Source organism: Eubalaena glacialis, chromosome 2 (assembly GCF_028564815.1).
Source record: "Eubalaena glacialis isolate mEubGla1 chromosome 2, mEubGla1.1.hap2.+ XY, whole genome shotgun sequence".
NCBI classification, from domain to species: Eukaryota; Metazoa; Chordata; class Mammalia; order Artiodactyla; family Balaenidae; genus Eubalaena; species Eubalaena glacialis.
In genome coordinates this window covers 154276868-154299551 of record NC_083717.1, presented here as the reverse complement: position 1 = coordinate 154299551, position 22684 = coordinate 154276868, and the positions used below count along the sequence as shown (strand labels likewise).

The 22684-nt window shown below is 35.9% G+C and overlaps 1 protein-coding gene and 1 pseudogene across 1 annotated transcript in view; one reads left to right on the top strand and one right to left on the bottom strand.

Moving 5' to 3' along the window:
• The window catches only part of LRRC9 (leucine rich repeat containing 9), a 93091-nt gene that overhangs the window by 9985 nt on the left and 60422 nt on the right, over positions 1-22684 (bottom strand). Inside the window, exons 24-30 of the mRNA XM_061182628.1 lie at positions 18647-18777; positions 15004-15112; positions 14165-14304; positions 10626-10762; positions 6694-6911; positions 4732-4800; positions 280-420 (exon numbers count right to left, since the gene is read on the bottom strand). Of these exons, the coding sequence (XP_061038611.1) occupies positions 280-420; positions 4732-4800; positions 6694-6911; positions 10626-10762; positions 14165-14304; positions 15004-15112; positions 18647-18777 (945 nt within the window). The remainder of the gene's footprint in view (positions 1-279; positions 421-4731; positions 4801-6693; positions 6912-10625; positions 10763-14164; positions 14305-15003; positions 15113-18646; positions 18778-22684) is intronic.
• LOC133086187 (U2 spliceosomal RNA) lies at positions 2451-2572 on the top strand (annotated as a pseudogene).

The window sequence follows — 22684 nt, the reverse complement described above, 5'->3', positions numbered from 1 at the left end:
ATTATCTGACATATGGAGCAAGAGGCACACAGTTTAAAATAATTTGCTGTATGTCAAAGTATGTTTTTTGAATAAGGAGCTTTCCTAGCTTCTATGTGTATGTGCTCTATTCACCAGATCAAGCTGCTTTTGACAGTAATCACCAAATACATACTAAAATTATCTAGAAAAACATCATACATCAGGTTTAAACATTTAAGTAAAAACTCATGACAGAATGTTCATCTACTAATAATTTATGTATTTTAAAAGGAAAAGTGTAAATAATAGAATTATTACCGAATTTTTCTTTGCTTGTGGTTCAGAGAAGTGAAATTCAGCTTTTGCCCTATCATCTGAATTCACAGGGATTCCATCTAACATCTGTAAGTTAGGCAGTCGAAATATAAGCACGTGGCGATGTAGCATTTTTCTACAAATCTGAATAAAGTTAAAAATAACAATTCATTCCTTAAAAAAACTTGTTATTTCAAAGATTAACCTTTATAGAGAAGCATAGACAGCAGAGATGACAGGTAACAGCTAATTTGTAGTACTGAATGATATAAATGCGAACTCCCTTTTTGAAAGATTTCTCAATTCCCTGTTAATGCCAAATGAAGATGAGAAGTTTTTGTTTTTTTTTTTAACCAAGGCTACCACTGGAGATTTAGTCTCTTTTTAGAGTATATGATATTGTTCATTAACTACAGGCAATCCCAACTCATGAATAGGATTATATTATAAAAGTTCACTTATAAGTAATTAGTTTGAAACTTGTATGATAATTTCCCATAGGCACTATGCAGTTTAATTCAATACACATCTATTGAACTATATGATCCATCACTTCATAGTATTAACCTACTGTAAAAATACTTGCATATGTGCGTAAGAAAGTGTGTAGAAAGTGTTAACATAGTAGGCTTGAGGCTGTTATCTTTAGAAGGATCTGTTTGCAAGGAGCTCTTGACAAGTGTTTGGTACTTGGATTTTGGAAGCTCTCCCACCATTCCTTAACTGATAAGGGTAGTTCACTATGCCTAGACTGCTTATACAAACAATAGGATTCATGTTCAACCTGCTCTCCTTCTGGGAGTCTGGAATTTTGGTATGTGATTGCCACGGGGTACCTACATGACCAGCTTCCAAAAAAACCCTTGAATGCTATTAAGTCTAATGGGATTTCCTGGGCAGAAATAGAACACATTTGTTGCTACATTTTTGTTGGTGTGTGAAGAGTGCACACTGTGTGATCCCCTCATGTGAGGGAAAGAGCATAAGGAAGCCTGCACATGGATTCTTCCAGACTCTGCCCATGTGTTTTTCCTTCATCACCTGGCTGTGTATCCTCATTATGTCACAGTAATAAATCTTAGCCATGAGTATAGCTATATGCTAAGTCCCTTGACTTTTAGCAAATCTTCTAGCAAATCTCTGAATATAGGGATGATCTGGGGTACTGACAACACAGAAGAAGTATGCAGCACTGTTTGTGATAACAAAAGAAAGAAAGATTATCATCAGAAGGGAATAAACTATTTTTTTAAAATGTAGTAGATACATATACATTAATGGAGAGAGATCTCTAAGCCATAAATTGAGTTTAAAAAATGAGCACATTCAAGGCCACAAAGCCAGTTTCATAAAACCAAAGAATGTATAAATAGACTCTCTTCTGATTAAAATGTAATAACACTAGAAATAAATAATAACGAGATAACTAAAAGTACCTAATAGGTTTGAAATTAACACACATACTCAATAATTCACAGATTAAAGAAGAAATCTTTTGTAAAGTAGATTCTAAGATTTTTTTTTTGATGTGGACCATTTTTTTAAAAGTCTATTGAATTTGTTATAATATTGCTTCTGTTTCATGTTTTGGTTTTTTGGCTGCAAGGCATGTGGGATCCTAGCTCCCTGACCAGGGATCAAATCCACACCCACTGCACTGGAGGGCAAAATCTTAACCACTGGACCACCAGGGAGGTCCCTGAAAGTAGATTCTAAGAAATAACAGGAAAAACACGACATATCAAAACTTTTAGGCTGTTGCTAAAGCAGTATTTTGTAACCTAAAATTTATTCATTTAGAAGAAATATTAAAAATTAATGAGCTAGGCATTCTACTCCAGAATATTTTAAAAAAGTAAATTCCAAGAAACTAAAGATAAAGGGTAGAAATTAATGAACAAAAAAGAAAAATTACACTTGATAAAACCAAAATATGGTTTTTTGAAGAGATTAATATGATAGACAAACCTTTAGTAAGACTCATCAAGAATAAAAGAGAAAAAGCAAAAAAACCCCAACAAATTTAGATATAAAAAAGGTGACAAAACACAGATATAGTAGAGATTTTTAAAATTCATGAAAGTATTATGATGGAAGTACATTTAAAATTTAGATAAAAGGACAATTTTATTGAAAAATATAACTTCTCAATATTGACTTTTGAATAAATAGAAATTGCTTCTCGCCTTTTTGTTAAGAACAAGTGTAGTATCTGTTCTTATCAGTTTAATAGAAAATGGCTAGATAATATATATCCATTAAAGAGTTTGAATAAGTAGTTTAAAATCTAACTTCAAAAAATATTAAGTTCACATGGTTTTAGAGACAGGATTAATTATCCTTCAAGGAACACACGAGTCTTCTTTTATATAAATTAATTCATAGACTAGAAAAAAAGGGAGAACTCCCCAATTAATTTTATGAGGCAAGAACAGCCTTGATGAACTTGAAAAGAATAGTATAATAAAGTAAAATTACAGAATAATTTTACTTATTTCCATAGAGATATGCTACATGAAATTTTAGCAAATTGAATCCAATAAAGTATAAAAGATGACCAAGTAGTATTCATCCTAGGAATTTAAGGATGGTTTAGCACCAGAAACTATTAATGTAGTTTGCATATTAACAGATTAAAGAGAAATACTGTATTACCAATTAGTTAAAATCCAGTGTCCATTCCTGATAAAAACAAGTAGTAAACTGGAATTAGAAAAGAACTGCCTTAAAATGTTGAAGGTTATCTACCCATAACCTACAGCAAACATATTTAATAGTGACAATTTAGAAGCATTCTTTTGAGGTCAGTAACTCTCAAGTGTGTCTATTCAACACTGTACAAGAAGTCCTAGTCAGCACACTGAGAGAAGTAAAGGAAATAAAACCATAAGGATTGGAAAGAAAGAGTCATTATTTGTAGATACTATGATTGTCTACAGAGAAAATCCAACAAAATTTACAATCCATTAGAATTTAAAAGAGAGTTCAGCAAGCTTCCTGGATAAAGAGTAATATGCAAAAATCAGAATTTCTATACTTTAGCAACAAACAACTAGAAAAATATAAAAAGATATTGTTTAAAACAGCTATTAAAACAACAGAATAAATCTAACCAAAGATGATTAAAACCTTTAGGAGAAAATCACAGACCTTTATTGAAGTACATAAAATAAACACAGGAATACTTGTGTTTGTGAAAGAGAAGCCTGAATGCTATAAATATTAGGGGAGACTGCTTATTGTATTTCTTTCTTGGTGGAAATAGCTCTATGATGTGGCACTACTGGCTCTCTCAGTCCCTTCACTCCTTCACTCGGGGAAGTAGAGTGACTTAACTGATAAATCTGGGAAGATTTTTTTTTTAAATAAATTTATTTATTTTATTTATTTGTTTTTGGCTGTGTTGGGTCTTTGCTACTGCACACGGGCTTTCTCTAGTTGTGGGGAGCGGGGGCTACCCTTCGTTGCAGTGCGCGGGCTTCTCATTGCAGTGGCTTCTCTTGTTGTGGAGCACAGGCTCTAGGTGTGTGGGCTTCAGTAGTTGTGGCGCACGGGCTTAGTTGCTCTGCAGCATGTGGGATCTTCCTGGACCAGGGCTCAAAACCGTGTCCCCTGCATTGGCAGGTGGATTCTTAACCACTGCGCCACCAGGGAAGTCCCAATCTGGGAAGATTAAACTGGGTATGTTTAGCTCCTGTCTTTCCTCTTGAGAAGGAGCTTATTGCTGGGAGAATGCCTTCTGCTCCTCCAGGAGAAGCTCTCCTCCCATGTGGAAAGGCCTCAGTCAAGTATTTCCTGCTACTGGGTCATCATGACTTACTTTTGGCATCTGTTAGCAGGCCCATTTGGCTTTCTCACTAAGCTAAGCAAAATATTCTCAGCTCTCTATCTGCCACTGTCATATTTCTCAATTCGTTCAAATGTTAGGTGAGTAAGGGTGCTACTTATTTGATCCCTTCAAAGACTCCAACGGGAAAGGTGGCAAATTTTTCCCAAAATTAATGTATAAATTCAGTGCAATTCCAATTAAAATATCAACAAGATTCTCATATAACTTGAGAAGCTGTTTCCTGAAACTCATAGGAAGTGTAAAGGGCCAAGGATAGCCAAGACAGTGAAGGAAAAAAAAGAGAAGGTGGAAGACAAGGGAAATTAGAGGTGCTTACTCTCCTGGACATCAAGACTTAATATAAAACTTTAGTAATTAACACAGTGTAATGTTATAGGGATTGACAAATAGGCCAATGAATACAAAGTAGAACCAAGACGTAGACCCCCTTGTATATGACAATGACAGTTTATATTGTAATCAGTTGGAAGAAGACACTAGTCAATAAATTGTGCTTGGATGACTGTTTATGCATATGGAAACAGATAAAATTAAATCTTTTCTCACATATAAAAATTACATACAACTATAAATTAACTAATAAATTAGAAAAATAACACGCTCACTGGATTGCCATAAACTGTAAGCTCTCTGAGGGAAGAGATACCATCAAGTTTTTCCAGTTCTGCCATATCCTATTAAAAAATTAAGCAGTAAGTTATTATTTGGTTAGACCCAACATCTTTAAATATATGCTGATTTGAAGTAATTATATGTAAGTGTTGGATTGCAACGAGTTCATGATTGAATCTTCTGAAGTGAGCTTGATTGACAATATTCTGTATTGTTGACTAAAGACAGATCTGTGTACTATTGATTCCAAATACATGACTGGGTAAAGATGACATTCTAACATGGGAAATAGGCCATACAGCAGCCCTTGCTAGGGAAGACCATATTTTTTTCAGAAGACTTATGATCTATTCTAAAACTCAGATTATATTTGGTTAATTCCCAAGAGGATTGACCTAGATGTGTAGAAAAGGAGGTGAATCTGGTCTAAACAATTTCAAAGGTGCATATCAAACACAACCTTAACCATGAAGGAGCATGTCATATTGAATGGACTTAATACTGACATATTTGGTGGGAATATATATAGTTGAAAAACTATTTCTCTAGTTGAATGACTTGCCTTTGCTACTGGATGGGATTATTTATTATTATCTATTTAACATTGGTGAAAGTTTGCAAATACATTTTAGTTTCTGCAAAGTTATTTCTAAAATGCTATTGCTGACAAAATTTAGGCAACAAGATCAGCTTAAGGTTATTGCTAGTTCATAGTAATAAAACAAAGTTATTGATATGCTCCTCTTCTTATTTGGGATGACTAGTGGGTTTAGCCAATTCATCTAGTAACTATAAAAATTTTTAGGCCTATTTTAGATCACTTGGAAGTGGAATTTGAGAAGCCACAGAAATGCCCCAGACTCTGTGTATCCTTGAAATTATTAGTAAACCTTGATACTGGGTAAGGTCTCAGATTCATGTAAGTCTGATTTGACATATCCTTTGTGTTAGCTCAGTTGCTATCACTGGAAAGAGTTCCTATAGGATAGCAATTTTCCTAATTTAGATTTCTTCTGGATAAAGCTTTGGAAGAACCATTGCCAGTTTTGGCAGGCTTTTTCTCAGATGAATGTTGTTTGACCCTTGATGTGTGAGTTGTATGCAATTTTCTCTGTATATATATTTCCTAGTTGCTGTGTAGAAAGGGGCACTGCTCATGATTTCCTTGTAGCCTTGAACAGGCTTTTATATCACTCCAGAAAAGGCTTCCTGAACTCCAGCAAGTAGAGCCACTAACAAATATTGATCGTGTATCTACTATGTACCAGACGCTTTGCTATATTACTAATACAAACGTGGGCAAGAAAGACATGGTCCCTGCCCTTGCGGGGCAGTACACAGTTCAGTTTGTCTTCAAGATTGTCTTAGAGGTATGGGCAGAAATAGCAAAACTGGTAAAAGGAGGGCTAAGCGATCATCAGCAAAACACTGAGAGAAATGTTAGGGCTGTATGTGTATACCTTCAACCCTCTTATCTGCATACTATCTCAGAAGAGAGTTTGGGCAGGCTCAGTTGGGGCAGTGGCCTAATGGAAATAGGCTGAATTATGAGCAGGTGAAACAAATGCAGGATGCTAGCTTAGGAAGCCTTGAGTGGGGAAAGATGGATTATTAAAGCCAAGTCGAAGTCCATTATCAGGAGTTGATTCAAATGTCAGGTAGACCAAGTACATATGTTAAGGTTAAAGGGGCAGAGGGAGTCTGGGATTGAGATGCACAAATAGCTTGGACCAAGAGAAGTCAGGAACAGAAAATATCTCTTAGAGCATCTGCAGGTAGATGCATGTGGGTTGGTTGGGTTTATAAGTCTAGCAGCAGGGTGAGCATTTCTGCATCCTAGAGTATTTACATGTCATATAAATGATAAATAACACACTAGCAAAATTTTCATTGGTGTGCTTGGAAGCTTTATATTCAAAGGAGTTAAGTCTTGTAAATCTCATAAATAATGTTACCTGGATTTTATTATATCCTAGGAAGAGTTTCTCTAGTTTTACCAAAGGTTGTAATTTGCTCAGCTCTCGTAGTCTGTTTTCCTCTAGGTGAAGTGCCAACAGAGAGCTTGGTTTGGCAAAGGCACTATCATTAAAGGCTCTGATGCGGTTATGGTCCACTACCAATTCCTGAAGGACTTCTAAGTTGTCAAGCCCTTCAACTTGACTGATTTCATTCCCTGAAAAAGATAACTCATGATATGTCAAGTGAGCCCAAACTGAATAAAAGTTATCTATCTTCATTTAAATATTTTTTTATCTAATGATTCTTTAAGAAGTGAAGTATTAAAAAGAACATATTTCCAAGGAGAAACAGGAGTGTAATTTACAGGAAGGTAGCATCATCATCAAATAATATTTGGCAAAATTTCTCCTTTAAGATATGATGTACAAAACGTACTGAATTGACCCAATCTGTCTGTTCAACAGTTAAGTGCTAAAATAGTTGATACTGATAAAAGTAAATGTATAAAAGTGCTGCAGAAGATATGCTTCTTAGCTCATACAGCTCAATAACAAAAAAACAACCCAATCAAAAAATGGGCAGAGGACCTAAATAGACATTTCTCCAAAGAAGACATACAGATGGCTGAAGCATATGAAAAGATGCTCAACATTGCTAATTATTAGAGAAATGCAAATCAAAACTACAATGACCTCACGCTGGTCAGAATGGCCGTCATTAAAAAGTCTTGTCTGTAAAGGTTTTAATTTCTCCATTGAATCTGAATGAGATCCTTGCTGGGTAGAGTAATCTTGGTTGTAGGTTTTTCCCTTTCATCACTTTAAACATGTCCCTTCTGGCTTGCAGAGCTTCTGCTGAAAGATCAGCTGTTAACCTTATGGGGATTCCCTTGTATGTTATTTGTTGCTTTTCCCTTGCTGCTTTTAATATTTTTTCTTTGTACTTAATTTTTGATAGTTTGATTAATATGTGTCTTGGTGTGTTTCTCCTTGGATTTATCCTGTATGGGACTCTCTGCACTTCCTGGATTTGATTGACTATTTCCTTTCCCATGTTAGGGAAGTTGTCAACTATAATCTCTTCAGATATTTTCTCAGACCCTTTCTTTTTCTCTTCTTCTTCTGGGACCCCTATAATTAGAATGTTGGTGTGTTTAATGTTGTCCCAGAGGTCTCTGAGACTGTCCTCAATTCTTCTCATTCTTTTTTGTTTATTCTGCTCTGCGGTAGTTATTTCCACTATTTTATCTTCCAGGTCACTTATCCGTTCTTCTCCATCAGTTATTCTGCTACTGATTCCTTGTATAGAATTTTTAATTTCATTTATTGTGTTGTTCATCATTGTTTGTTTGCTCTTTAGTTCTTCTAGGTCCTTGTTTAACATTTCTTGTATTTTCTCCATTCTGTTTCCAAGATTTTGGATCATCTTTACTGTCATTACTCTGAGTTCTTTTTTAGGTAGCTGCCTATTTCCCCTTCATTTGTTTGGTCTGGTGGGTTTTTACCATGCTCCTTCATCTGCTGCATATTTCTCTGTCTTCCCATTTAGCTTAACTTACTGTGTTTGGGGTCTCCTTTTCACAGGATGCAGGTTCGTAATTCCTGTTGTTTTTGGTGTCTGCCCCCCGTGGGTAAGGTTGGTTCAGTGGCTTGTGTAGGCTTCCTGGTGGAGGAGACTGGTGCCTGTGTTCTTGTGGGTGGGGCTGGATCTTGTCTGTCTGGTGGGCAGGGCTGCGTCCAGTGGTTTGTTTTTGGGGTGTCTGTGCATTTAGTATGATTTTAGGTAGCCTCTCTGCTAATCCATGGGATTGTGTTCCTGTCTTGCTAGTTGTTTGGCATGGGGTGTCCAGCACTGGAACTTGCTGGCCGTTGGGTAGAGATGGGTCTTAGTGTTGAGACAGAGATCTCTGGGAGAGCTCTTGCTGATTGTTATTACTTGGGGCTGGGAGGTCTCGGGTGGTCCAATGTCCTGAACTTGGCTCTCCCACCCCCGACGCTCAGGCCTGATATCAGGCCAGAGCATCAAGACCCTGTCAGCCACATGGCTCAGAAGAAAAGGGAGAAAAAAATAAATAAATTAAATTAAATTAAATTAAAATTTTAAAAAATTTTAAAAATTATTAAAATAAAAAAATTAAAAAGTAATTAAAAAAAGAAGAGAGCAACCAAACCAATAAACAAATCCACCAATGATAACAAGTGCTAAAAACTATACTAAGATAAACATAAAAATCAGAAACAAGTCAATCACAGACAGCAAACCTGAAGTCTACAGTTTACCGTCTCCACCAGTGAAGGGGCTTCCTATTGTGTGGAAACTTTTCCTCCTTCACAGCTCCCTCCCAGAGGTGGAGGTCCTGTGCCTATTCTTTTGTCTCTGTTTTTTCTTTTTTCTTTTGTTCCACCCAGGTACGTAGGGATTTCTTGCCTTTTGGGCAGTCTGAGGTCTTCTGCCAATGTTCAGTAGGTGTTCTGTAGGAGTGTTCCACATGTAGATGTATTTTTGATGTATTTGTGAGGAGGAAGGTGATCTCCACATCCTACTCCTCCGCCATCTTGTTGGTCTCCCAACTCCCACTTATTTAACTAGATAGTTACATTTTAGATAAATTTGACCCTTAATCCTTAAGATTCTAACTTGCTTCCCTACAGCCCCACCCTGCCCTTTCCCTAAAGACTGTACCTTTCCCACCATCTTGCAAATTTAACACAACATGTGAAATGTAAGTTCATTAAGTCTCTGGTAGAGCATGGTATGGCCTCATCTTATCACTGCCTACATGTGTGTACTCCTCTACAACTTTTGCCCTCTTCCCTCTTTAGACTGACCTTAGAATTATCTCCTCCTGTTCAGTATCTTTAACCTAACTCACCTCTTTACAAACCTTTAAATATGCTTATAATTTCACTAGCTACCATCTGATCTCTTACCTTCTTTTCAGGGACAAGTTCCTTGAGCATGCAACCTCTGACCTCTGTTTGTTGCCTTTACTGCCTATCCAACCACTACCCTCTATATTGTTTTCACTTTGGTTTTTGCTCTTCCCACACTTCGAAATCTGATTCTCTGAAGGTTACTTATGGTCTCCTTTTTTGTTGAATCCAATTGTTTGCATCCAGTATATTTTTCATAGGCCTCATTCTTTTTGTCATTTGACTTTAGGTCAATCACCCTCTTTTCTCCTGACATTTAGAGTTTGTATTTCTTGGTTTTCTTTCAAAATGTTGTGAATGTCTCCTTTGCTGGTGCTTATTCCACCCTTCTTAATATCGGGTGTGGGGTGTGGAAGGGAATTGCTGAGAGGTAGTGGGTTTGTCTCCACATCTCCTTTTGGCTTTTCATTCTTTCTCTATACTTATTTCCTAAGTAAGCACATATGCTATGACTTTACCTGTTACCTCCACTGGGATAATTCTAAAATATACATCTCCAGTTCTGACCTGTGGTGCAGTACTACAACTTGAAAAAGTTTCCATTTTAATGTCTCAAAGTTGTCACAACACTAATCTTTCCCTAGCTTTAGTACCTCATTTTGCCCAATCTCTTAATGAAAGCATGCAAACATCTTGAACTATTTTTCTTTCCTTGTATATCTAGTCATTATGTACTAATATTTACTTCTTTTAAACTGCATTTTGGACACACCCTTTCCACTGACACCACTCTAGCCCCATTATGTCATTCATGCTGCATAGAAAATGCCATGTGTTTTGGTGTCAGAGCTAGAATGCAATATTCTATAGCTCTAGAATATCACGTTTACATTATTTTTATAAATAACCCAAGATAAACCTATTAGTGATTACTAAAATATTTTTGTCAATGAATCTGTTCTAATGTTGATGCTTATATTTGCTTTCAAAACAGGATGATAACCAAATCAGTTTTTAATAATAAAGACTTACACATGAACAGTGTTGCTACTCACCCTGAAGAAAGAGGAATTTTAAATTTCTTAGTCTGTTAAGCTGTAGCTGAATCAGATTACAAATTCCATTGTAGCCCAAATGAAGAACTTCTAAACTGTGCATTATTGGAGGCAAATTTTCACTGCTATTTGTATCTCTGAAACACACATGTAAGTTTGAGCCCATAAACTTAACTTCAAACCAGCTGTTTGTATAAACATGAAAAGACAGTTTAGTATGTACTTACTATAAATTGAAGTTAAAAAAGAAAAAGAATGAATTTACTAATAAATCAAACTATAATATTCTGTCTTCATAATTTATATAATAATCACGTTTTCTTCTTTAAAAACAGTTTTATATGCTAAAGAACAAAGAAATACAGAAAGAGTTACTTGAAATAAAAAGCAAGAGCCAGTGCAATCAGGCAAGAAAAAGAAAAAAACAAATGTATTCAGATTGGAAAGGAATTAGTAAAACTGTCTTTATTCTCAGATGACAGGATCTTGTATTTAGAAAATCCTTAGGAATCCACCAAAAAACTATTATTGCACCAATAAATGAGTTCAGAAAGATTACAGGGTAAAAGATTAATATACAAAAATCAATTGAATTTCTATACATCTTCAATAAACTGAGAATGAAATTAAGATTTCTATTCACAATAGTATAAAAAAGGATAAAATACTTCACAAAAAATTAACAAAAGGAGTACAAAATGTATACACAGAAGACTACAAAACATTGCTGAGATAAATTAAAGATCTAAATAAATGGAGAAATATTCCATGTTCACAGATTAGAAGACTCACTATTACTACTAAGATGGTAGTTGTCCCAAAATTGATCAATAGATTCAATGCAATCCCTATCAAAAGTCCAGCAGGTTTTCTTTCTTTCTTTTGTTCTCCAGAAAATAACCGTCTCATCGTAACAGTTATAAGGAAATGAAAGTAACCCAGAATATCCAAAACAATCTTTAAAAAGAACAAAATTGGAGGGCTTACATGTCCTGATTTCAAAACTTATAAAGCTGCAGTAATCAAACCAGTCTGGAACTGGCAAAAGGACAGACACCTAGATCAATGGAATAGAATTAAGAATCCAGAAATAAACTTTTAAATTTATGGTCAATTGATTTTCAACAAAGGTACCAAGGCAACTCAGTGGGGGAAAGGATAGTATATTAAACAAGTGGTGCTGGGACAAATGAATATACACGTGCAAAAAGATGAATTTAGCCCTCACATTTTACCTCACAACATGTACAAAAATAAACTCAAAATGGATCATAGTCCTAAATGTAAGAGAAAAAAAAATTTTTTTGAAGAAAACATATGAGAAAATCTTTGTGAACTTAGGTTAGGCGAAGAGTTCTTAGGTACAACAACAAAATCATAATCTGTAAGAGTAAAAGTTGATAAATTGGACTTTATCAAAATTAAAATTCTTTTAATTAAAAGACACTTTAAGAAAATAAAAAGACAAGCCACACATTGAGAGAAAATACTTGTAAATCATTTATTTGATAAAGGGCTTGTATCCAGAATATTTAAAGAACTCAATAATAAAAAACCAAACAACATAATTGAAAAATAAGCAAAAGATTTAAACAGTCACCAAATAAGATATAATAATGGCTAATAAGCATATGAAAAGCTGCTCAACATTAGTCATGAGGGAAATGCAAATTAAAACCACAATAAGATACTTCTTTAACTCCACTAGAATGGCTGTAATCAAAAACACAGACAACAAGTGTTGGTGTGGATGTGGGGAAATTAGAACCTTCAAAAATTTTTGGTAATGTAAAGTGGTGCAACCACTTTGGAAAACAGTGTGGCAGTTTCTTAAAAAGTTAAACATTAAATTACCATACGACTCAGGAATTTCACTCTTAGGTGTCTACTCAAGAGAAATGTGAACATGAGCACATACAAATAGTTCTACACAAATCTTTATAGCATCATTATTCATACCAGCCCCAAAGTGGGAACAATCCAAATGTCTATCAACTGGTGAATAGATAAACATGATGTGGCATATATCCAGACAATGGAATGCCCAACATATTCAACAATAAAAAAAGAATGAACTACTAATAGATGCTATAACATGGATGAATCTCAAAAACATTATGCTAAGTGTAAGAAGTCAAATGCAAAAGACCACATATTATATGATTCCATTTATATAAAATGTCTAGAAAACATAACTCTATAGAAAGTAGATTAGTGGTTTCTTGGAGCTAGAGGTGCAAAAGGGAATTGACTCCAAATAGACACAAGGCATCTCTCTGTTGTGTGATGGAAATGTTCTAAAACTGTACTGCAGTAGGTAGTAGTTGCACAACTCTATAAATTTAGTAAAAATTATACACTTAAAATGAGTGAATATGGTAAGTAAACTGTACTTCAGTAAAGCTGTTAAAAAACAAATATGAGTAGTCTCCAATATAAAGGATGTGTATAAATTTTCATAGCAACTTTAATCAAAATAGCTTCAAACTGGAAACAACCCAAATGTTCATCAATGGTAAATAGATAAACAACTTGTCATATAATGGAATACTACTCAGCAATAAAATGAAATGAATTATTGACACTTGCAACAACATAGATGAATCTCAAAAGAATTCTGCTAAGTGAAAGAAGCCAGATACAAAAGACTACTTACTATATGATTTTAATCATATGAAATTCTAGAAAAAGGCAAAATGATAGTGATAGAAAGCAAATCAGTAGTTGTCACCAGGATGTGGAGGGAGGGAATTGCGAAGAGTTATAAAGGGAAGTTTTGGGATGGGAATAGTTTGTGCCTTGATTGTGGTAATGGTTATATGACTAAATACATTTGTCAAAATTCATTAAACTGTACACTTAAATTGGTGAGTTTTTTATTATATGTAAATTATACTTCAGTAAAGGTGATAAAAACTCAAGGAATGCCCTTCATTGGGAAAACTGGAATGAAAGTATTTTGACTTGGAGATATATTTATATTTTCCTACCAAAAAAGTGTAGGAAGATGGGAGGTATGTCCTCATCTTCTTCATAAGGTATCTTTTCCATTGATGTTGGGGCATTAAGTAACCAGATAAGTAATTTAGAAACAACCAAAACAAAGGTTAAAAGAAACCTAAGTCCATACTACTGGGTAAGGGGCTCTTTTGTGGGTAATAACATTTTGAGGTTAGATGGTAGTAATGGTTGCACAACCTTTTGGATATACTAAAACAATCACTGAATTGTACATAAAGGGTAAGTGTTATGGTATGTGAATTGTATCTCAATTTTAAAAAACCAAGGTATTAAAATATAAGGTTTTTTCTTTTATTTCATTTTTTACAATATAAGTATGAAATGGAGAAGGCTGGGGGAAAAACAATAAAAAGGAGTATTTTGGTATCTCTTTATTTGTGAAGTTTATTTTTGGCATGCAGCTATTAAACTAAGTATTAAAATAAGCTAAATGTATGTATTGCTGTCATTAATGTGACTAACTGCTTTTTAAATTCCCAACCAAAATTATTTTTAGTTGTAAAAAAAAAGAATAATACCTGTTTATTTTTGAAGTTCCTTGCTGCCCATAGCCACTTGAAGGCACTTTCTGGTAGAGTAGTTGTCTATTGGTCAAGTGAGTCTGAGGCTTTAGTCGGGGCATGATTGATTCAATATGATTATAGTTGAGGCATAAGACCTACAGAAGGAATCCATCATTAATCAGATATTAACATATGAATGATGCTGTAAATATATCTTTGGTTTGAGATTATCACCATCCTAAAAACTATTAAAACGGTATGGATAAAACTTGGACTATACAACATAATTTAACATATTAGTGTTAAAAATGACATAAATTTTTATGTCCCAAATTGTCTGGATTTGGCTTTGAATGTGTTTTTTGTTATCTGACATGCTGAAAAATACACCATTTCAAACAAAATAATGGAGACCCTAGAAAGCTGCTCAACTTTCTCAATCTGTACTCCTGACTTCTCCAAGCCTTATTTAGATGAAATAACTCTAGTTGGAGAGATCGTTATTTCCCTAAGTTTAAGAGGCATTAGTAGATGGCTCAAAGCTATAGGACAGGAGGCAATGAGGCTGCTTTCAGAACCACAGTGTCCTCCAACTTCACTCACTACAGAGGCAGCCTTCCATCCCATCGCCTACAAGAGAGGAAGATTCACTGCTTATAAGCCAATCGCATAAAATTGAGATCAACCGAAATAACTTTGGGAAGTAATGCTTTTTTTTCTTGGTGAAAAAATACTTTCGGAAAATTAATTTCTCTTCTTTAATGACATGAATATACATTTTAGCCCAAAGTAAAGAAGATTACAACTTGCACTGAAAACTTGAAAGAAAAAAAGAAAATCTGTGAGTGACTCACCTTCACATTAGGCAGATAGATTAATCCACTGAATGAGGTAAGATTATTGTTCTGTAGATTCACATTACACACATTTCTAAACTGGTCAACTGGAATCAAATCCACAGTTCTGAATTTAGACAGAGTAAATACAGTTATAATTTTAACAGGCAAATTGGTGAATCTCTCATGTGTAACCCCAAAGGTGTTTTTAAAAAATCTCATCTGACAAATTCTATGGAAAAGAATTGCCTTAATATAAAATACATGGGTCAGGGCTTCCCTGGTGGCACAGTGGTTGAGAATCCACCTGCCATTGCTGGGGACACGGGCTTGAGCCCTGGTCCGGGAAGATCCCACATGCTGCGGAGCAACTAAGCCTGTGCACCACAACTACTGAGCCTGTGCCCAGAGTCCGCGAGCCACAACTACTGAGCCCGCGTGCCTCAACTACTGAGGCCCACGCACCTAAAGCCCTTGCCCCGCAGCAAGAGAAGCCACCACAATGAGAAGCCCATGCACCGCAACCAAGAGTAGCCCCCACTTGCTGCAAATAGAGAAAGCCGCGCACAGCAACGAAGAACCAAAGCAGCCAAAAATAAATAAATAAATAAATTTATTTATTTTAAAAAATAAATAAAAAGTAAAGTTAGTTTAAAAAAATAAAATATATGGGCCAAATGATCAGATAAATACACATTTTTGTTGGGTACCTGTGTAAGAAAATGACATATAATTTCATTGACTTAAAAAAACATGTCTATTATCGGGGCTTCCCTGGTGGCGCAGTGGTTGAGAATCTGCCTGCCAATGCAGGGGACACGGGTTTGAGCCCTGGTCTGGGAAGATCCCACATGCCGCGGAGCAACTAGGCCCGTGAGCGACAACTTCTGAGCCTGCGCGTCTGGAGCCTGTGCTCCGCAATAAGAGAGGCCGCGATAGTGAGAGGCCCGCGCACGGCGATGAAGTGTGGCCCCCGCTTGCCGCAACTAGAGAAAGCCCTCGCACAGAAATGAAGACCCAACACAGCCAAAAATAAATAAATAAATAAATATTAAAAAAAAAAAACAACCAACATGTCTATTATCACATAAATATAGAACTATCATAAAAGAAACGTTAAAAATAAACATTTCCAATTTCTTTATAATTCCATACGTGTTCGTGAAGTTGATATGGTAAACCATAAGATTTTCAGGTTGTAAACTGCAGAGGATATATATGATATAGGTTATTTCTGAAATGCCAGGAAGGGGTTTGGGATAGGCAAGAAAAGGAGAAAGTAGGTAATGTCTTTGAAAACAGAGTTTTCTGTGGAATCTCCTGAAAACTTTTATGGCATTCCACCTTGTAAGGATGTTTTGGTAATTGGTCAGAATGCTTGATTCCTAGTCCACAGCTTTAAAAGTGTTTTACCTTCCTTTGAGCTATGAGGGAGAAGAGCATAAAGCTAAATCACCTTGTTCTAAACACTTCTTTTTTTCATATATCCCCATTTATTCATTTATATATTCTTTTAATTGAGGTATAGTTGATATACAATATTATGTAAGTTTCAGGTGTACAACATACTGATTCACAATTTTTAAAGATTATATTCCATTTATATTTGTTATAAAATATTGGCTATATTCCCTGTGTTGTACAGTATATCCTTGTAGCTTATTTATTTTATACATAGTAGTTTGTACCTCTTAATCGCCTACCCTTATCTTGTCCCACCCCCTTCCTCCTCCCCACTGGTAACCACTAGTTTGTTCTCTATATCTGTGAGTCTTTTTTGTTATATTCATAGTTTATTTTTTACATATAAGTAATATCATACAGTATTTGTCTATCTCTGTCTGATGTATTTCACTTAGCATGATACCCTCCACGTCCATCCATGTTGTTGCAAATAGCAAAAACAAAATTTCATGCTTTTTTGTGGCTGAGTACTATTCCATTTTATATGTATATACCACATCTTCTTTATTCATCTGTTTATGGTCACTTAGGTTTCTTCCATATCTTGGCAATTGTAAATAATGTTGCTATGAACATTGGGGTGCATGTATCTTTTTTGAATTAGTGTTTTCATTTTTTCCCAGGAGAGGAATTGCTGGGTCACATGGTAGTTCTATTTTTAGTTTTTTTGAGAAACCATACTGTTTTCATAGTGGCTGTACCAATTTACATTCCTACCAACAGTATATGAGGGTTCCTTTTTCTCCACATCCTCGCCAACATTTGTTATTTGTGGTCTTTTTGATGATAGCCATTCTGACAAGTGCGAGATGATATCTCATTGTGGTTTTAATTTGCATTTCTCTGATGATAAACGATGTTGAGCATCTTTTCATGTGCCTGTTGGCTATCTGTATGTCTTCTTTGGAAAATGTCAATTCAGATCTCTTCTGCCCATTTTTAATCAGGTTGGTTTATTTTTTTTTTGATGTTGAATTGTATGGGCTGCTTATATATTTTGGATATTAACCTCTTGTTGGTCATATATTTAGTTTGCAAATTCTTTTTCACATTCAGTATGTTGTCTTTTCATTTTGTTGATGGTTTCCTTGGCTGTGCAAAAGCCTACCACACCTTGAAACAAATCCTCAACCCTGAAGTTATAATTATGGCACACTTTATACATTAAAAGTCATTTATTCTTTTGACTTGTTTTCATTAGTTATTTCCTAAGTGCAGACAGTATGTTTGGAAAGGCTACAACAAATATGAAAGTCACTGTCTGTGTCCTCAAGAAATGGGATTCAGAAAAACTATAATAAAAAAGGAAGGGCCTTCTATGTCGTACAAAGAGATTTAAAATTTTATTCTGTAGACAGCGGAAAGACACCGAACAATGTTGAGAAGGGAAGTGATCTGATAAAACTTGCATCTTAGAAGGCGGTATGGATAATAGATGGATTTGCAGGTAAGGTTATATATGACAAAAAAACAATAGTTTCTAAATTAGTTAATTCCCCAACCTAGGACAATGGCAATGACTATGGAAAGAAGGGGGGAACTACGACATATACTTAAGACACAGACTCTATAGAATGTAGTGATTAATTAAAAACGGAGGACAAAGGAGAGAGAGAGTGGACTCTAGATTTTTGGCTTGGGCGACAACAGGTGAATGTTGTTTCCTAGATGCTATCTAGAGAGCAATTGAATATTCAAATTAGGAGCCTAGGTTTGGGGTAAATTAGGGGGTCATCGTCATAAATTAAAACTATGGCTAAAGATGTCTGCCTGTGAAGAGTGCAGAATAGAAAAAGAAAGAAGAGAAATGGATTTATTAAACAGGAGGACAATGATAACATTCATGAGAACAGCATCAGGGGAATGATGGCAGTGGTAGCCAGATAGCATTGGATTAGAGTGATACAATGTGAGGAGCAAACCTAGTATGTTCTAATTTTAAAAGCTTGGTTGTAAAAGAAAAGGGAAATATAAGGTCTTAGAAAGAGATTGATGACATTTTTAATCATAGTGTGTGATAATAAAAGTTATTAATGCAATTCAAAGATGGTAAAGTTAGTATGAGATTGTGAAGTAGTGTAGATGATTTTCTGAATTACTGGTTATATTTGGATAAGATGTATAAATTATAAACCTTAGAAAAATAATAATAACTATATATTATAATATCAAATAACATAGAATAAAATGATTGTACCTGATGGATGATGAAGTCCAATTTAGTTCTTGCATTTGGGTGAAGTTTGAATGTCCTTGTCGTTCAGCAATCATGTCAGAAGTAAGTCTGCCACCAAACAAATCTTTTGCACACTCAGTCTCTGGTGGTTCCTGTATATGAGGATATTTAGAAAGTGATGTTCTCTCTTACAGATGACTAAATGACATTAATTCTTTGGTTCCAGGTCAAAACGGAATAGCCTCATTTCTCCCTATTTCCTACTAAGTACAGCTAAACTCCTGGATATTATATATAAAATAAACATAGGAGACTGAAAGGTGCAGAGAAGAAGGCAGACCACCTAGGGACCTTGGGACCTGAGGAGTGACACTGTGGTGAGTCCTCTGGTGTGTTACTGTGATAATAATAGAAATCTTCATCTACTGTTCCTGGCCTGGCCATATGGTCAGGCAGGAGGGCAATGGAAACCTGACCTATTAAAAGGATGCCCATATGGGGCACAGCCCTGTGGAAATTTGAGGGGTACATTAAAGTAGGACACATTGATGCCCATCTGAACTCTCTTCCCATTTTGGAAGGTGATTGGAATCGACAAGCAGATATGCCCATATGCTCACTTAAGGTGGCCACCTGGGTCTATAAAATAGGTGGACATTGGGGGTCTACAGCAGTGCAGAGATGGGCTGAATCTAGACATATTCCTCTTGCACCCTCTGCGGCACTAAATGCCAATAAGAACTGTTCTGTCTGCCAGCAAAAGAGACAGAGACGGCAGATGGCTATGTGGCAGATTTCCCTGTGGGAAGGCCCTGAATATAGCTGGCAAGTCAGACTGAGGCTGGTAGCCCTGGGGGGCTACAAATGGGTCTTGACAGGAATAGATACTGACTCTGGACTGGAATTTGCTTACCCAGTGTAAATGCAAATGCACATAATGCTATAAAAGAACTGGAACAGAAGATATTGCACCAATCAGGACAGTTGACTTATTTCTTCAGACCAAGGAACACACTTAACAGCCCATAATGTCTAACAGTGGGCAGAAAGATATCCTCCTCAGAGTAGTAGTTCGATAGAGAACTGGAATGGGCAATTAAAACATTGGTTGTCTAAACTGGGGGGGAGATAAAAGCATGATGGGCTGGCTTACATACCTTCCTAAGAGTGCTCATACTCAGTGTGAACATGAATGGGGCTAAAGGAGGGTCCCCGCTGGATAGACTTCTGTTTTTCTGGTGCATCTGGGGGATGGGGCAAGGATGCTGATATGACTATGCAATTCTTGCTGAAGAAGGGTGATGCTGGTATAACCATTATATTTTTTCTTTCCTTCTTCCTCACATCACCTCAATTTTTTTTTCTACCTGATGCAGTGGCCACAGGACCACAGCTACAACTACAAATACTGGAAACAGGGATAATTCCTAAGCGAGAAACTATGTTTTTAAGCCTTTTGTCAGGATTCCTAAAGGCCTGATGGGGGTAGGTTTTACCTTCACCCCATCTGGCAAAACTGGGGTTAACAGTGAATGTATCTGTATTTCCTGGTGGCAAAAATAGCCCACTAGTTTTGCACCTATATAACCTTGTCCTATCTGAAGGGGGGTGGACTGAGGGGAGGTATATGCTAGACTAGACCAGCACAGTGGCCGAACCTAATATCCCTTCCAAAGGTGGAAAAGGATGGGTGTAAATGGAGAGAACAGGGAAGGGCACTTACGGGTAAAGGAATTAATAAATAGGTTATGTAATGGGGAAATCCAATATTATATTACCTCAAAAGAGGTTCAGAGCAAGAGATGATATCGTCTCAGTTCAATTTTATCAGATGCCTGAAGAAAGGGTTAAGCTATGTGTTTTGAGACCACTCCTGCTTTTGGAACCTGACAAAGTCTCCAATGGAAACCTGCAAATCTGAGTGGCCTCACTGTGAGAGACATTTCTATATGATTATGGGCTGGATAATTACTGAATGGGATTACAGTAATATTCCAATATATTTTGAATTTTCTGATCATTTTGCTGTAAAGGATCTGTGTTCAAAGGCCAGAGCATGAGCTGTGATATTGTGATTTATAATAAGAAACCTATATTTGGTCTTTGTCTACTGTTCCTGGCACATAGCTCCTAAAACCCTCGTAATTTCCTATATAAGAGCCGTAGGGGCATCTTTTATTATAATATTTGGTTTTTTGTTTTCGGCTCCTGAAATAGCTCCAGAGCCATAAAGGTGAAAGGACTGTGTTGCTATTTATAACAAGCTCCTTTCAACCAACCTGAGTTTATCTTAACAAGATGACTTTTGGAAAGTCCTTAAGAATGGGGGCTGGTTGCCAGGGGAATCAACCATGATTAGAGGGTTGGAACTTCTAGTACCACTCCCTTACTTCCTGGTATGATTATATATCCATGGAGCCTTGGGCACAGAGTGAGGCTCAGCTGTCCATGCTTTACCATTAAAAAGTCATGTCACTTGGAATGTCATTTAAATTCTCTGGAGTTCTTTGTGCTCATTCATAAAATAAAGGATTTGGACTATGTCATTTCTAAAGTCCATGTCCATTTACCTCTCAAACACTCTAGGATTATATTGCTCTTCTACTTCCCTCTGTGTCTACTTTCGGTGGCTTCTTTTCCTCTTTACATTTCCTAAATGGAAGTATTAAAGCCTCACTTGGATTTCTTTACTTTCTTTACTCTCTTTCCTTAGTCAATGTTATATGCTTTTGGTTTTAATCATCAGCTTTCTTCGTGTGTCTAACACTAATCATCTTATTCCTGAAACTGCTTTTCTTCCTGTAATCATATTTCTGTTACGATATCTCTTAGTGGAATAGACTCAAGTCTTGTAGACATCTTTTATTCTTCCATTTCCTTGTCCTTCAAATTTAATTGGTTGTCAAGTTCTGTCAATTCTTCCCAATATTTCTCCTACCTTTCAGCTCTCCATTTTTAAAACCACTTCCCCTTGGTTTATTTCAGTTTCTCATTACCTCACATGTAGACTACGCTAATAGCCTCCTATTGGTTTTTCATCGATCACTCTAAACACTGCTGTTAAATTTCCTAATATATAGTTTTCAATGTTATTCCCCAACTCAAAAATCTTCAATGCCTTCCCATTACCTCTCATTTAAAGCCTAAATTGTTCAATCTAGTCTTCATGTCCCATTATTAATTCATATATTTATATTCTACCTCATTCCACAAAGAATTTGTGGCAGCTTACAGGAGGAACATATAATCAAATAGTAAAATGCAAATAATAAATAGTGAAGATCAAGACTGAGAATGATGTAAGTTAGAATAGATCAAAACTGGGGATAGGGACAGATAGACCATAAGTCCTACAGGGTTTCTGTCATTGAACCATAAATGTGGCCCTGAGCTTTTAGGTAGTCAAAGTGAAAAGGAAAATAGTTAAAAAATACTCATTGTCAGTGAGGAGAGCATAACTTTTCCTCAGGGGGAAAAGTTTTTCCTACACTAACTTCTAAAAGCACTTTCTCAGGTGGCCCTTCAAATGAGGGCACAGAGAGATAGGAAGGATAAGATACTCAACACCACCATTGGAGCACATACAGTACTAGTTTCATGAGACTGTTTTTAAAACGTCCCTCAATGAAAGACAACACCTAAATAAAACCCAGTATACAAGATTCTAGAGAATTGTTTTTGTTTTTGGGGGAGAATGTTTTTGATTCTTCATTCTGAGGAGGGCCCTGAAAAAATCAGGGTTAGAATTAGTAATCTTCTCAGAGCACCTCAAAGTCCCAAATAATCATGAACTATCTCTCAATTTCCTAGAAATTTGATGAGTTTTATTGTCTGACAGGGGCTAAGCAATGTTACACAGGGAACCTTTTTATTCTTCACCCATTTGTTGTGCACTTATCCTGTTACATGGAAATCAGGAGCCCTGTATGAACTTACTAGTTACAGAATCCAAGTTTCCAAATATTGCTTTCATATTCAGTCCTATATTCTGTGTTATTTTTTACACAGTATAAAAAGTTATTTTTTACTAGTATAGTTTACTAGTAATGTTGACATACC